This window comes from Giraffa tippelskirchi, chromosome 6, assembly GCF_054371585.1.
Source record: "Giraffa tippelskirchi isolate mGirTip1 chromosome 6, T2T-mGirTip1v1.2.pri, whole genome shotgun sequence".
In the NCBI taxonomy this organism is placed as follows: domain Eukaryota; kingdom Metazoa; phylum Chordata; class Mammalia; order Artiodactyla; family Giraffidae; genus Giraffa; species Giraffa tippelskirchi.
In genome coordinates this window covers 98,060,755-98,076,908 of record NC_137280.1, presented here as the reverse complement: position 1 = coordinate 98,076,908, position 16,154 = coordinate 98,060,755, and the positions used below count along the sequence as shown (strand labels likewise).

At 41.6% G+C, this 16,154-nt stretch overlaps 1 protein-coding gene across 15 annotated transcripts in view; it reads left to right on the top strand.

Moving 5' to 3' along the window:
- Nucleotides 1–16,154, top strand: part of RAD50 (RAD50 double strand break repair protein) — a 259,106-nt gene that overhangs the window by 139,192 nt on the left and 103,760 nt on the right. For 6 of the 15 annotated variants that reach the window (XR_014056629.1, XR_014056632.1, XM_081500068.1 and 3 more), the window contains exons 1-2: nucleotides 7,065–7,478; nucleotides 9,715–9,798. Coding sequence is in view for 3 of the 15 variants with exons in the window: in XM_081500068.1 (XP_081356194.1) it covers nucleotides 7,350–7,478; nucleotides 9,715–9,798 (213 nt within the window). In the remaining 12 variants the exon portion in view is untranslated. Of the gene's footprint in view, nucleotides 1–7,064; nucleotides 7,479–9,714; nucleotides 9,799–16,154 lie in introns of those variants that run through there. The other 9 variants (XR_014056631.1, XR_014056634.1, XM_081500072.1 and 6 more) reach the window with 2 other exon arrangements.

The following is a 16,154-nucleotide window of genomic DNA, read 5'->3' as shown; positions in this document are numbered from 1 at the left end:
CACAAAATATGAGAAATACAATCAAATTTATCAGGAATAACAGTTCACTTCATGCAAAATGACACTGTGCTCAGTTGCTTCAGTAGTATCCGACTCTTTGCAACCCCATGGACTATAGCCCGCCAGGGTCCTCTGTCCATGGGGCTCTCCAGGCAAGAATACTGGAGTGGGTTGCCTTCTCGAGGGGAGGTCCATCTCCAGGGGATCTTCCCAGCCCAGAGATGCAACCTGCGTCTCTTGTGTTTCCTGCATTGCAGGCATATTCTTTACCGATTGAGTCACCTGAAGCCTAAAATGACATTAAGAGGGTTTCAAAATCAAAAGATAGAAAGACTCATGGCTTGCATGCATGCGTTTATGCTCAGTTGTATCTCACTCTTTGCAACCCTATGGACTATAGCCTGCCAGACTCCTCTGTCCATGGAGTTTTCCAGGCAAGAATACTAGAGCAGGTTGCCATTTCCTCCTCCATGGGATCTTCCTGACCCAGGGACCCAACCTGTTTCTCCTGCATTGGCAGGAGATTCTTTACCACTGAGCCACCTGGGAAGCCTCAGAAAGACACACTAGACAAGTACTAATCAAAGGAAAGTTGATAGAACTTCCCTGGTAGTCAAGTGGTTAAGAATCTGCCTGCCAACACAGGGGACACAGGTTCGATAACTGGTCCGGGAAGATTCCACATGTCTAAGGGTAACTAAGCCAGCATGCCCTAAAGCTGGTGCTCTGCAACAAAAGAAACCACCACAATGAGAAGCCCACACACCACAACTAGAGAGAGCAGTCCCCACTCACCAGAACTCAAGAAACCCAGCACAATACACCAAAGACCCAGCACAGCCATAAATAAATAAACAAATAAAAGAAAGCTGGTACACTGATACCAATATCAGAAAAAGACAGACTTTGTCAGAAAGTATTATAAAGAGATTCATTAATAGGTACACTAATAGGTATTTCATGGTATTTTATTTATAATGAAAATTTCCATTTCATTGATTATAAGTGAAGCAACATTTTTAAGTAGTAGTTTACTGAGAACTGGGAACTTGACTGATCTGCCTTTTTAGTCTTTTTAAAAATTAATCATTTTTATTGCAAATCTTTCCGCCCCTCCTCCTAGAGTTGTTATCTTAGTTTTATAGACTCTATAGGTTCCTACCATTAGCAAAAGGGGGGTCTGGCTGCTCACTGCTCAAAAGCCAGTAAAGAAGCCAGGTTGCTGGAAAAGAAGGCTTGTTTTATTTTGGATGCTAGCAACAGGAGCAGCAGAGGTGGAAGGAGGATGGATTTCTGTCCAAAAGCTGATCCCTTCCCCTTCCCTCAATCAGGGGTCAAGCACTTTTATAGACAGAGGGAGGGGGCCACATGCAGAAACAGCACAGTCAGCTCTGGCATTCATGTTGAACTCGGTCACTGGTGGTCGGAGCAGCAGCATCTTGATTGTTTTGGATACAGTTAATCTTCAGTTCCATGGTCAGTTTTTCCCATTTCCTTGGAATTGAGGCACCTTACGTCATGGCTATGATCTGATCATCATGTAGTTAATGTCTTCCACCTGGTGGAGGTTTCGGTATTTGTAAGACAGCTCACAGGATATGGCTCCGAGTATTATCTACAGCCCTTGAGAAGAAACTGAAGGTCCTCGACTACGCTTAATGACCACATTATTATTTGGTCTCCTTTGTTGTTTTTCTTTGTTTCTGCCTGTTTTTACTTCTCTGATTATTTTTTTGGCTAAAGTTTTCCACAGTCTTATAGAATCTACAAAACTCCTTGTTTTAATGACACTAATCTGAGAGTCTGGGGCGATGTCTTGTAACACATTCTGCCTTCCGATTCGCCTTTTTCATCCTTGTGTTATTATTAGTTTAATACTTCCTATAAACTGGAAGCTTAATCTAAAGGTGCTAAAGATTCAAGTTAAATTTTTTCTTAATCTAAGTTCATAAAAGGTAATGTGGGCTACTTCATATTAAGACCACAGCAGGAGACATATGTCTGGTGGTCCGAATATTCAATGCCATTGGTATATCCATCACCTCCAAAAGTTTCTTCTCATCTTATTTTATTTTCTATTATATATTTATTTTTTGTGTGATAAGAATAGTTAACACAAGATCTGCCATCTAGGCAAATTTTTAAGTATATAATATAGTGTTGTTAAAAATACCCATGATGGTGTACAGTATTCATCTTGCATAACAAAACCTCTTATTTTAAAGGTGTCTATTCCTTTCTTGTAGTGGTACTTATGATAAGGACAGAGTGAAGGGACAAAGTAGGTAATTAAATAGCTAATCCCACTAGGGGATGGTAAGTAGAAAAATATATGTATGCTAATGATAGGTACGTAAGTTAATGATTACTCAAGAAAACAGGTTTGCTTAACCACAAAACCAAGCAGGTTTGCTTAGCAACAAAACCATGCAGCAGAAGCACACAATGTGCCCCAAAACAACGAAATAATTGTGGCATGAGACCCACATACAGCCCAGTGAGCTCAGAAAGTTAAAGATTCCCTACAACATGCTCTCTGCACACATAGACAACAATAATTTGTGGAACTAGCTTGACACAGTAGGGACAAGAAAACTCCCCTGGTCAATCTGGAGAAGGAACTGATGATGGAAGCATGACATCTACTCAAGAAAGACAAAGAAGCCCTTCTTCCCCTCTGCATTTTTCCTTTGATTATAAAACTGTAGCCCAGTAAATTCTCAGGGTGCAGCATCACTCACTCACCAGCTTGTAAGCCTCACAAGTGTCCTATTCTAATAAATCACTTCTTATCACTTAGCTCTGGATGAATTCTTCTTTGTGCTGAGACACAAAGGACTATGGTACCGGAGCTCTTTAGAGCCCCTGCCCAAACACCACCAATTAGTTTTTCTTATAAAAGTGGATTTCCTTCACATATTTGTGTAATTTTATAGTCTTATAACATGGGATTCCCAGGTGGCTCAACAGTAAAGAATTTACCTGCCAGTGCAGGAGTTGCAGGAGACGTAGGTTTTGATCCACAGGTCTGGAAGATCCCCTGGAGAAGGAAATGGCAAGCCACTCCAGTATTCTTGACTGGAAAATTCCATGGAAAGTGGAGCTTGGCAGGATACAGTTCATGGGATCACAAAGAGTGGGACACAACTGAGCGACTGAGTGCAAACACATGCACACACAGAGTCTTAAAACAGCTTTTGGTCTACAATAGTAGTTTACAATTTTTTGGTATTAAATTCCTGTCTGCACTTGTAGGAACTACTGAGGATCCAAAAGAGCTTTTATGTGAGTTATAATTATTAATATTTACTCAATTAGCTAAATTTGAGTTTTAAAAAAAATCACAAGAATATACATGCATACAGTTCATCAGCCATCATTTCGATGGTGTCTCCGACATCACGTAATTACTAGAAAACACAGTACATTAATAGCCACTGAGAGCGCACAGGCAAATAACATCTTAGTTTTGTTAGAAAAACAGCTTTGACCGGAATGGACACCACACCCCACACTCCACACCAGGTGTCCCAAGATCACACGATCACACTTTGGGAATCCCTGGCCATCTCAAGTCTTCGCATCCCTTAGTGTTAGTGTCTCTCAGTGCTGCCTCTGTATAATCATAAGGGATGTGATTTAGGTCATATCTGGGTGGTCTAGTGGTTTTCCCTACTTTCTTCAGTTGAAGTCTGAATTTGGCAATAAGGAGTTCATGATCTGAGCCACAGTCAGCTCCCGGTCTTATTTTTGCTGACTGTATAGTGCTTCTCCATGGCTACAAATATAATCAATCTGATTTCGGTATTGACCATCTATTGATGTCCATGTGTAGTGTCTTCTCCTGTGTTGTTGGAAGAGGATGTTTGCTATGATCAGCGCGGTCTCTTGGCAAAACTCTGTTAGCCTTTGCCCTGCTTCATTTTGTACTCCGAGGCTAAATTTGCCATTACTCCAGATATCTCTCAAATTCCTACTTTTGCATTCCACTTCCCTATGATGAAAAAGATATCTTTTTGGGGTGTTAGTTCTAGAAGGTCTTGTAGGTCTTCATAGAACTGTTCAACTACAGCTTCTTCAGCATTACTGGTTGGGGCATAGACTTGGATTACTGTGATATTGAATGGTTTGCCTTGGAAACGAACAGAGATCATTCTGTCATTTTTGAGACTGCACCCAAGTACTGCACTTCAGACCCTTTTGTTGACTATGAGGGCTACTCCATTTCCTCTAAGGGATTCTTGCCCACAGTAGTAGATATAATGGTCATCTGAATTAAATTTGCCCATTCCAGTCCATTTTAGTTCACTGATTCCTAAAATGTCAGGGTTTACTCTTGCCATCTCCTGTTTGACCACTTCCAATTTACCTTGATTCATGGACCTAACATTCCAGGTTCCTAAGCAATATTGTTCTTTACAGCATCGAACTTTACTTCCATCACCAGTCACATCCACAACTGGGCGTTGTTTTCACTTTGCTTCCATCTCTTCATTCTTTCTGGAGTTATTTCTCCACTGATCTCCTGTATCATATTGGGCACCTACTGACCTGGGGAGTTCATCTTTCAGTGTCCTATCTTTTTGCCTTTTCATACTGCTCATGGGGTTCTCAAGGCAAAAATATTGAAGTGGTTTGCCATTCCCTTCTCCAGTGGACCACAGTTTGTCAGAACTCTTCACCATGACCCGTCTGTCTTGGGTGGCCCTACATGGCATGGCTCATAGTTTCATTGAGTTACACAAGTCCATGTGATCAGTTTGATTAGTTTTCTGTGATTGTGGTTTTCATTCTGTCTGCCCTCATGGATAAGGACAAGAAGCTTGTGGAAGTGACAAATAGATTCAAGGGACTAGATCTAATAGAGGGCCTGAAGAACTTTGGACAGAGGTTTGTGACATTGTACAGGAGGCAGTAATCAAGACCATCCCCAAGAAAAAGAAATGCAAAAAGGCAAAATGGTTGTTTGAGAAGGCCTTACAAATAGCTGAGAAAAGAAGAGAAGCTAAAGGCAAAGGAGAAAAGGAAAGATATACCCATTTGAATGCAGAGATACAAAGAATAGAACAGAGAGATAAGAAAGCCTTCCTCAGTGATCAATGTAAAGAAATAGAGAAAACCAATAGAATGGGAAAGACTAGAGATCTCTTCAAGGAAATTAGAGATACAAAGGGAACATTTCATGCAAAGATGAGCACAATAATGGACATAAACGGTATGGACCTAACAGAAGCAGAAGCTATTAAGAAGAGGTGGCAAGAATACACGAAGAACTATACAGAAAAGATCTTCATGACCCAGATAATCACAATGGTGTGATCACTCACCTAGAACCAGATATCCTGGAATGCAAAGTCAAGTGGGCCTTAGGAAGCATCACTACAAACAAAGCTAGTGGAGGTGATGGAATTCCAGCTGAGCTATTTCAAATCCTAAAAGATGATGCTGTTAAAGCACTACACTCAATATGCCAGCAAATTTGGAAAACCCAGCAGTGGCCACAGGACTGGCAAAGGTCAGTTTTCATTCCAATCCCAAAGGAAGGCAATGCCAAAGAATGTTCAAATTGCCACACAATTGCGCTCATCTCACACTAGCTAGCAAAGTAATGCTAAAAATTCTCCAAGCCAGGCTTCAACAGTACATGAACTGTGAACTTCCAGATGTTCAAACTGAATTTAGAAAAGGCAGAGGAACCAGAGATCAAATAGCCAACATCTATAGGATCATCGAAAAAGCAAGAGAATTCCAGAAAAACATCTACTCTGCTTTATTGACTACACCAAAGCCTTTGACTGTGTGGATCACAACAAAATGTGGAAAATTCTTCAAGAGATGGGAATACCAGACTACCTTACCTGCCTCCTGAGAAATCTGTGTGCAGGTCAAGAAGCAAGAGTTAGAACTGGACATGGAAGAACAGACTAGTTCCAAATCTGGAAAGAAGTACGTCAAAGCAGTATATTGTCACTCTGCTTATTTAACTTATATGCAGAGTATGGCATGTGAAATGTCGGGCTGGATGAAGCAGAAGCTGGAATCAAGAATGCTGGGAGAAAAATCAATAACCTCAGATATGCAGATAACACCACCCTTATAGCAAAAAGCAAAGAAGAACTAAAGAGCCTCTTGATGAAAGTGAAAGAGGAGAGTGAAAAAGTTGGCTTAAAACTCAACATTCAAAAAACGAAGACCAGGGCATCTGGTCCCATCACTTCATGGGAAATAGATGGGGAAACGACGGAAACAGTGAGAGACTATTTGGCGGGGGGTGGGGCTCCAATGCAGATGGTGACTGCAGGCTTGAAATTAAAGGACGCTTGCTCCTTGGAAGAAAAGCTATGATAAACACAGAATATTAAAAAGCAAAGATATTACTTTGTCGACAAAGGCCCATCTAGTCAAAGTTACGGTTTTTCCAGTAGTCATGTATGGATGTGAGAGTTGGACGGTGAAGAAAGCTGAGCCCAAAGAATTGATGCTTTTGAACTGTGGTGTTGGAGAAGACTCTTGAGAGTCCCTTGGACTGCAAGGAGATCAAACAAGTCAATCCTAAAGGAAATTAGTCCTGACTATTCATTGGAAGGACTGATGCTGAAATTGAAACTCCAATACTTCAGCCACCTAAGGCGAAGAACTGACTCGTTAGAAACGACTCTGATGCTGGGAAAGATTGAATGCAGGAGGAGAAGGGGATAACAGAGGATGAGATGGCCGGATGGCATCACCCACTCGATGGACGTGAGTTTGAGCAAGCTCCGGAAGTTGGTGATGGACAAGGCAGCCTGGCACGCTGGAGTCGCAATGAGTGGGACACGACTGAGCGACTGAACTGAACTGAGTGCTGCCTCGCCCCTGCCCCTCCTCCTGCCCTCCCTCTCGCCCCTCCTCTTGCCCTCCCTCTGGCCCCTCCTCCCTCGGTCCGCAGCCAGGAGACGTAAGCCGCTTTCAAGAACTGGCACGCGACCTTCTCAGGCCCTAAAGCTGCGCGCGCACCTAGCTTCCGACTTCCCGGCGTGCCCCGCGCCTGCGGCGTAAATGCGCGCTGGCGCAGCGACCCACCTGACCCGCGGCGTAGCCAAGGCGGGAGTCTGTGAGTTTCTCGGTCTCGGGACTCCGTGGGCCTGGGTGTTCTGCGTGTCCCGCGGGCAGCCCCGGGCTGGCCCCCACCCCCGCTCTCGTTCTGCAGCAGGGAAGAAAGCCAGTGTGGGAGGGACGGTTCCAGCCCGAGCCTTCCGGGAAGCTGGAGTCCTTACGACCCGTTCTTGCTGTGCTCCGGTCTCGCTGCTAAACTTTGGTGGGCCCCGGGATCTAGACCCCAGCTGTTGAGAAAAGAAACATTTGCAAACATGTCCCGGATCGAAAAGATGAGCATTCAGGGCGTGCGGAGTTTTGGAATAGAGGATAAAGATAAGCAAATTATCACTTTCTTCGGTCCCCTTACAATTTTGGTTGGACCCAATGGGGCGGGGAAAACGGTAAGTCCTCTAAGGAGCCGCCTGCAGTTTATGAGTCGCCACGTGTTACAAATCTGGAGTAGAATATCTGCAGCGTTCGGAACTGTAGTTTAGGGTGAGAGGAGTCAGTATGACTCAGCTCCTGAGGCCCCAGGGTACACCTGGGTCTCCAGCTGACTTCCGTGCCCAGGAGCGTGGCTTGGTGTGGCCTTCAGGTGTCTGTCGCCTGAGGCGCCGACCAGACTCATGTCCAGTGCTGCCCAGTGGACAGGTTTTCTTGAGAATCCCGAGAGGCCGGAAGCTATCTGTGTGAGCTTACCGATCTCACAGCCCCACAGGAGCTTTTTTTTTTTTTTTTGGTCTATATTGATGTTTTCTTGATTCTCTTTATTCTCATGGCATAGCATTCATTTCCTGGTAGTTGTCCCCGTTCGGGATTTTTTTTTTTTAAGTTATATAAATATAAATGTATGACTTTAAGAAAACTGACTATCCCGACTAAGCATAATGACTAGGTAAATAACAGTTTTAAAATGAAACATCCATTGGGGCTTGGTTAAATTGGGAAATTGTTTTGTTGTTGGGATGCTCTTACCTAGTTCAAATAAAAGGCTAGAGCACAGCATATATACTGTGACTTTTTAAAACCCTGGAAATATTTAGAAATTTGAGTTGAGCCCTGGAATGGTATGCAATTATGAAAGAAGTGTAGCCAAGAGGCTCTCTGGTCTGAAAGGGTGGTTTGAGAAAAGCAAGGTGATATTGTAACAGGGAGAACAGGAAGTGAAAAGCATAAAGACAAGGTTTAGTGCTGAGAGTTGAATGCCAGACTCTTGTCTATTTGCTTATATAAAAATATTATTTACTGAATGGTTTTTTATGTACCTAAGCACTATATTAAGTGTTAGTGATAGAGAGGTTAGTATGTTTAGTGTTTATGAGCCCCAGCTGCTTGAATACAGATTTTTTTTGGGGGGGGGGTTCTCAATTTATTAGTTGTGTGACTGGGCAAAAGTGACCTAAATGTCCTTTGCCTTAGTTTTCTCATTTATAAAATGGATGTTAAAAATAGTTTCTATGGCCTAGGGTTAATATGAGAATTAAATGCTTAATGTAAAAGTACAGTACCTGTCATATAATAAGGTTGATACTAGCCATTTGTTTTGTTTCAACTTTTAAAAAAATTTCAGCCTTATTGGAGTATAATTACATATACATTGTAGGCCATTTAAAGGATACATCGTGGTGATTTGACAAACATGTGTTTCCCAAAAGGTTTCTCCTATTCTAGTTAGTTAACACATCTATCACCTTGAACCACAAAGCTTAGCTTCTCTGTACAACCTTGCCAAATTAAATCTCGGAGACAGTTTTGGGTGAAGTAGAAAAGGGTAGCTTTATGGCTTTGCCACAGAAAGGGGGACACAGCGGGCTCATGCCCTTCAAATCGTGTGTCCCCAACTGGGGAATATAGTGACAGGTTTTATAGTAACAGAGCATGATTAGCTCGTGGCCGTTCTTCTGATGGTGAGGTAACTAGGAGTCAACATCATCAACCCTCAGGTGTAATTACTCTGGGGTCTGCATGCCCTGGGCAGCATCCCACCTGGAGGGGGTTTCGGTATCTGCAAAGTAGCTCAAAGATGCTGTGATGTTGTGTATATCTGTTGATAGGGAAACAGGACCTTGCCCCAAGGCTGCTCTTGACTGTCTCTCTATGGTCTCATCCCCTCCCTTCCCTAAATAACGTTATTGTTTGAATCTGCCCTTTGGAACTCAGGGAGGGTCATGGAGGGTGAGTGAAGGCTGCATCCTATAATCAAAGAAATGGGGGACACAGAAAGTCCTTGTGCCCAGGAGCCCCACAGGGCCCTGCAGGGTATCAGCCTCACGTATTTATCCTTTTGTGTGTGTGTGTGAGAACATTTAAGTTTCACTCTCAGTAAATTTCATTTATACAATATAGTGTAATCAGCTATGGTGAGCTGTTTAAGCCATTGTTATTAAAAACTTAGTTTAATTTAATTAGAAATAGAAATTTTTCCTCCCGAAATAATAATTATTTTTTATTTCAGTATACCTTCTTAATTATGTAGCTTTTCTATATTTATATGTCAGGTTTTATAATATCAAAATTTACCTAATCATATCTTTTGTAGTCTTTTATCTTTTATAAACATTTATAATAAATTAACATTTTATGGTTAAATTCTGCAGTTTTCTAATAAGTAAATAATATAATTTTCTATTTCTTTAGACCATCATTGAATGTCTGAAATATATTTGTACTGGAGATTTTCCTCCTGGAACCAAAGGAAATACATTTGTTCATGATCCCAAGGTAATGATGCCAGTGAAACTTTTTTTTTTTCTTTTGTTTTTTAATTTTATTGAAGTATAGTTGATTTGATTGTGTTAATTTGTGTTAATTGTGTTAATTTCTGCATAGAAGAGTGATTCAGTTATATATGTTCTTTTTCATATTCTTTTCCATCATGGTTTATTACAGGATATTGAGTATAGCTCCCTGTGCTATAGAGTTGGACCTTGTGTATCCATGCTAAATGTAATAGTTTGCATCTACTAACTCCAAACTCCCAGTCCATCCCTTTTCCTCCCCTCTTCTCCTTGACAACCACAAGTCTGTTGTGTGTCTGTGAGTCTGTTTCTGTTTTGTATGTGCGTACTCAGTTACGTCCAACTCGTTGCAACCCCATGGACTGCAGCTTACCAGGCTCCTCTGTCCATGGGATTTTCCAGGCAAAAATACTGGAGTGGGTTGCCATTTCCTACTCCAGAAACATTTTTTTATAAAATTTTTATAATGACAAAAGTGATAGCTCATTGTAGAAAACTTGGCAATGGAAAAATATGAGATATGAAAGTCACTCACGTACAGTCAGTGAGTGATAGCCATTGTTGACCTTTTCATGTGTTTCTTCTCCTTTACGTACTTACGTTATGTAACTTAAGACAGCTACATTAAGTAGCTGAAGTCATACTCTTAATTTTGTATTCTGAGCTTTTTTTCCATCTAACATTATCATAAAGTTCTGTGTTATTAAAAACTATATTAAATTCTTAGTCTGGGTGTTTGGTACATGGGTGCTTTTTATTTTATTTTGTTAATTTATTTATTTTAATTGGAGGCTAATTACTTTACAATATTGTAGTGGTTTTTGCCATACATCGACATGAGTCAGCCACGGCTGCACATGTGTTCCCTATCCAGAACCCTCTTCCCACCTCCCTCCCCATCCCATCCCCCAGAGTCATCCCAGTGAACCAGCCCTGAGCACCCTGTCTCATGCATTGAACCTGGACCGGCGATATGCTTCACATATGATAATATACACATTTCAACACTACTCGCAAATCATCCCACCCTCGCCTTCTCCCACAGAGTGCAAAAGAGTGTTCTTTACATCTGTGTCTCTTTTGCTATCTCACATATAGGGTCATCGTTACCATCTTTCTAAATTCCATATATATGCGTTAGTATACTATATTGGTGTTTTTCTTTCTGACTGACTTCACTCTGTATAATAGGCTCCAGTTTCACCTCATTAGAACTGATTCAAATGCATTCTTTTTAATGGCTGAGTAATACTCTATTGTGTATATGTACATGGGTGCTTTTTTAATCTTTGTACTTCTTTGAAATATTTTCTACTTAAAGCATGTAACCTTTTATGAACATTTTTAATGACTGAATCATTTTCTTATATTTAGTCTTGCTTTTAGTTTTTCATTAAAATGTACCATGATGAAAGTCTGTATGTGAATCTTTGAGTTATGGTATTTTAACTATTAGTGTGTGTTTAGGACATAGACTTTTCTATATACATTTTGGCCTATAGTTTTTCCTTTTTTTTTATTGTGGTATAGTTGATTCACAATATTGTGTTAGTTTCAGGTGTACAGAAAAGTGATTCAGTGATACGCATATATTTTTTAAGATTATTTTCCATTATAGGTTATTACAAGATATAGAATATTGTTGCCTGTGTTAAATTGCTCTTGCTTATCTTATATATAGTACTGTGTATCTGCTAATCCCAAACTCCTAATTTATCTCTCTTCCCTAAGTAGGTTTTTCTTTGGCATATGTGTAGTGAGGTCCTGTGCCTCTCCTTACCCCTGCTTCCCAAGAGTTTGTTGTGTATTTCTTCCAGGTTTTTTTGTGTGTTTATGAAAAAAAAAAAAACCGTCTGTGTGTATATAAATACACTCACATAAATACTTCACTACATCAATAGAATTTTATTTTACCATTGTACAAATCAAGTATTTTGTGATATTTTTGTTGCTGTTTTTTTAGTTGCTAAGTCATGTCCAACTCTTGCGGCCCCATGAACTGTAGCCCTCCAGGCTCCTCTGTCCATGGGATTTCCCAGACAAGAATACTGGAGTGGGTTGCCTTCTCCCAGGGATCTTCCCAACCCAGGAAACAAACCAGTGTCTCCTACATTGGCAGATGGATTCTTTACCACTGCGCCACCTGCAGATATGTTAAAATATATATACTTCTGTTTCATTATTTTTAATTACTTAATAGTATTCCATTGAGTTTATATTCTCTAGCTTATTTAACTGACCCACTGTTGATAGTCTTTTAAATTGTTTTCACTTTTATATGGCTAAAGATAACTCTGATTATGAACACGATCTGGGGCAGTCTTGGCCTGCAGTGGCTTGAGGCAGGATTTTGGCTCCCTGGCCAGAGACTGAAGTCAGGCTGCAATAGAGCAGCGAATCCTAGGCTCTAGACCATCAGGGCCAGTGGGCAGTGACAAGGCCCTGGCCCATTGGTTTTGTAGAAATGAATTTCCACAGAGACAGAAAGTAGTGAAACATGGTAAAGTGTTTATTCAAAAGAAAAAGAGTATGTATGAATAGACTCACATGAGCAGACTCAGAGAGAATTATGCCCTGGAGGTAGTTTGAATCACTTATATGGGGCATTTCTTCCAGGTTTCCTCTGGCCAATCATATTACTTTGCCTGATTCTGAGCCTGTATTTGATTTAACTCAAGGTCCTCCCCTGTGTGAGCGCACATTTCTCAGCCAAGGTGGATTCTAGTGAAGAGGCCTATGGGCAGGTTGACATCATCTACCATGGGGTGGTTCCCCCTTTTTAATTTTGGCCCCTTAGGAGCTTTCCTGTGCATGTGTTGTTGGGAACGTCTCCTTGACCTCAAGAATGAGAAATATGTGGTCTCTTATCTGGGCAGGGCTCAGGTCCTCCTCACTTCTGCTATTATTTTCAACTTGGAGTATCTGTCCACAGGGGAAAAACTCCAGCTGCTCAGCCTGGGGCCCATCTATCTCCTGTCTCAAATCCCCCCTGAGAGACGAGAACCCCAAGAAATCTTTATTGGGAGGATAAAGGGTGAAGGTCTGTCTTTTGGGCTGGCATGGGGCTTGTAAGTCTACCAAGTTGGGGTCACAGAGCTCTCACCGTGTCTCATTAAGGGGCCCAGGATGACCTCTGTTGTTACACCAGCAGGGTCTGTTCTGAGGAGTGACTGGCATCTCTGTATCACCATTATCTTGATATGAAACTACTGTACTCTGGAAGAGACAAACTTAACAAGTAGATTAAAAACGCAGGGGCCAAAAACCAATAAATGAACTATTATAACCACGGGCCCAAGCAGGAGTTAAGAACCAAGTTATATATGGTAGCAGTTTTGATCCTGGTCCAGATGGAGTCAGTACTGGGGTTACCCTGTCAGAAGAGATGGAGCCATTTGGTGTGATCTTACATATTTTTGATGTCTGCTTCTGTTAGCCCAGTGTGATTTGATGTGGGTGTTATAGACTCAGTTGGTTGGACAACCTGACATTAATAGACAAAATAGATCTCATTTCTTCTCTGGAAAATAAGCCTGAAACCCAGTTTGGACCTAGTGCTTTGGGGAGACTTGTAGCCAGGTAGCCAATTGTCTCGTTTAACTAGGTTTTAACCTTTGATGTGATATTAACACATAAATGATAGAAGCTGTTGATCATCATACATGTCTCTTCTTTTTGTTATTTTGTAAAGCAATTTTAATATTTAAAAATGTAATAGTTACAAGAGGAAACTAAGAAGTAAGGTTGTAGTTGCCAGCTGTTAGCAGACACTGTTTTGAGAATGGCTGGTGGTATCTCAAGTCTGATACTGCTCAGAAAACTTAAGTTCTCAACAATATAAGGACTTCTCTGAAATCACACCCAGTACTAAGTGTCACTTAGTATTGCCTTGGATGTCTGAACCATAGTTACTCCATTTTGACTTTTAATTGTAGTTTTCTCCTTAATAGCCAAAGCAAATGCTGCCTTTAATGATGTTAGTACTTCTCTAGGTATGAGAAGATGCAAGAATTTGGGCTCATAAAATCTCCTGAAAATACCTAACTATCTGAAGGCCTGTTTTGTCATCATTTCCAAGAGCACAGAGTGAGTGCCTCATTACTGATCTCCACCCTTAACCTCTTTCAGGGGGTGTTGAAGGTCAGCAGCTACAGTGGCTCATGATTTAATCCTTGCCCCCAACCTACGGCAGTAGGTGGCAAGTGCCAGTCTCCAGTTGTCAGGGCCCCTTTATATGGTCATAAATTTTATAGTCATAAAAAGGGCCCTTTCATGACCATTTCAACCCATGGTGCTAGGAATGCTCATGCCTCAGTTCATTTCAGTTCAGTCGCTCAGTCGTGTCCGACTCTCTGCGACCCCATGAATCACAGCACGCCAGGCCTCCCTGTCCATCACCAACGCCCGGAGTTTACCCAAACCCATGTCCATCGAGTCGGTGATGCCATCCAACCATCTCATCCTCTGTCATCCCCTTTTCCTCCTGCGCCCAATCCTTCCCAGCATTAGGGTCTTTTCCAGTGAGTCAACTCTTCGCATGAGGTGGCCAAAGTATTGGAGTTTCAGCTTCAACATCAGTCCTTCCAATGAACACCCAGGATTGATCTCCTTTAGGATGGACTGGTTGGATCTCCTTGCAGTCCAAGGGACTCTCAGAGTCTTCTCCAACACCACAGTTCAAAAGCATCAATTCTGCGGCGCTCAGCTTTCTTCACCGTCCAACTCTCACATCCATACATGACCACTGGAAAAATCATAGCCTTAACTAGACAGACCTTTGTTGGTAAAGTAACGTACTGCTTTTAAATAGGCTATCTAGGTTGGTCATAACCTTCCTTCCAAGGAGTAAGCGTCTTTTAATTTCATGGCTGCAGTCACCATCAGCAGTGATTTTGGAGCCCAAAAAACTAAAGTCTGACGCTGTTTGCACTGTTTCCCCATCTATTTCCCATGAAGTGATGGGACCAGATGCCATGATCTTAGTTTTCTGAACGTTCAGCTTTAAGCCAGCTTTTTCACTCTCCTCTTTCACTTTCATCAAGAGCCTCTTTAGTTCTTAACTTTCTGCCATAAGGGTGGTGTCATCTGCATATCTGAGGTTATTGATACTTCTCCCGGCAATCTTGATTCCAGCTTGTGCTTCTTCCAGCCCAGCGTTTCTCATGATGTACTTTGCATATAAGTTAAATAAGCAGGGTGACAATATACAGCCTTGACGTACTCCTTTCCCTATTTGGAACCATTCTGTCGTTCCATGTCCAGTTCTAACTGTTGCTTCCTGACCTGCATACAGGTTTCTCAAGAGACAGGTCAGGTGGTCTGGTATTCCCATCTCTTTCAGAATTTTACACAGTTTATTGTGATCCACACAATTGATGCTTTGGCATAGTCAATAAAGCAGAGGTAGATGTTTTTCTGGAACTTTCTTGCTTTTTCGATGATCCTACAGATGTTGGCTATTTGATCTCTGGTTCCTCTGCCTTTTCTAAAACCAGCTTGAACATCTGGAAGTTCACGGTTCACATATTGCTGAAGCCTGGCTTGGAGAATTTTGAGCATTACTTTACTAGCATGTGAGATGAGTGCAATTGTGCGGTAGTTTGAGCATTCTTTGGCATTGCTCTTCTTTGGATTGGAATGAAAACTGACCTTTTCCAGTCCTGTGGCCACTGCTGAGTTTTCCAGATTTGCTGGCATATCTAGTGCAGCACTTTCACAGCATCATCTTTGAGGATTTGAAATAGCTCAACTGGAATTCCATCGCCTCCACTAGCTTTGTTCGTAGTAATGCTTTCTATGGCCCACTTGACTTCACATTCCAGGATGTCTTGCTCTAGGTGAGTGATCACACCATCGTGATTATCTGGGTCGTGAAGATCTTTTTTGTACAGTTCTTCTGTGTATTCTTGCCACCTCTTCTTAATATCTTCTGCTTCTGTTAGGTCCCAACCATTTCTGTCCTTTATCGAGTCCATCTTCGCATGAAATGTTCCCTTGGTATCTCTAATTTTCTTGAGGAGATCTCTAGTCTTTCCCAATCTGTTGTTTTCCTCTATTTCTTTGCATTAATCGCTGAGGAAGGCTTTCTTATCTCTCCTTGCTATTCTTTGGAACTCTGCATTCAGATGGGAATACCTTTCCTTTTCTCCTTTGCTTTTTGCTTCTCTTCTTATCCCAGCTATCTGTAAGGCCTCCTCAGACAGCCATTTTGCTTTTTTGCATTTCTTTTCCATGGGGATGGTCTTGATCCCTGTCTCCTGTACAGTGTCACGAACCTCTGTCCATAGTTCATCAGGCACTCTGTCTATCAGACCTAGTCCCTTAAATCTATTTGTCACT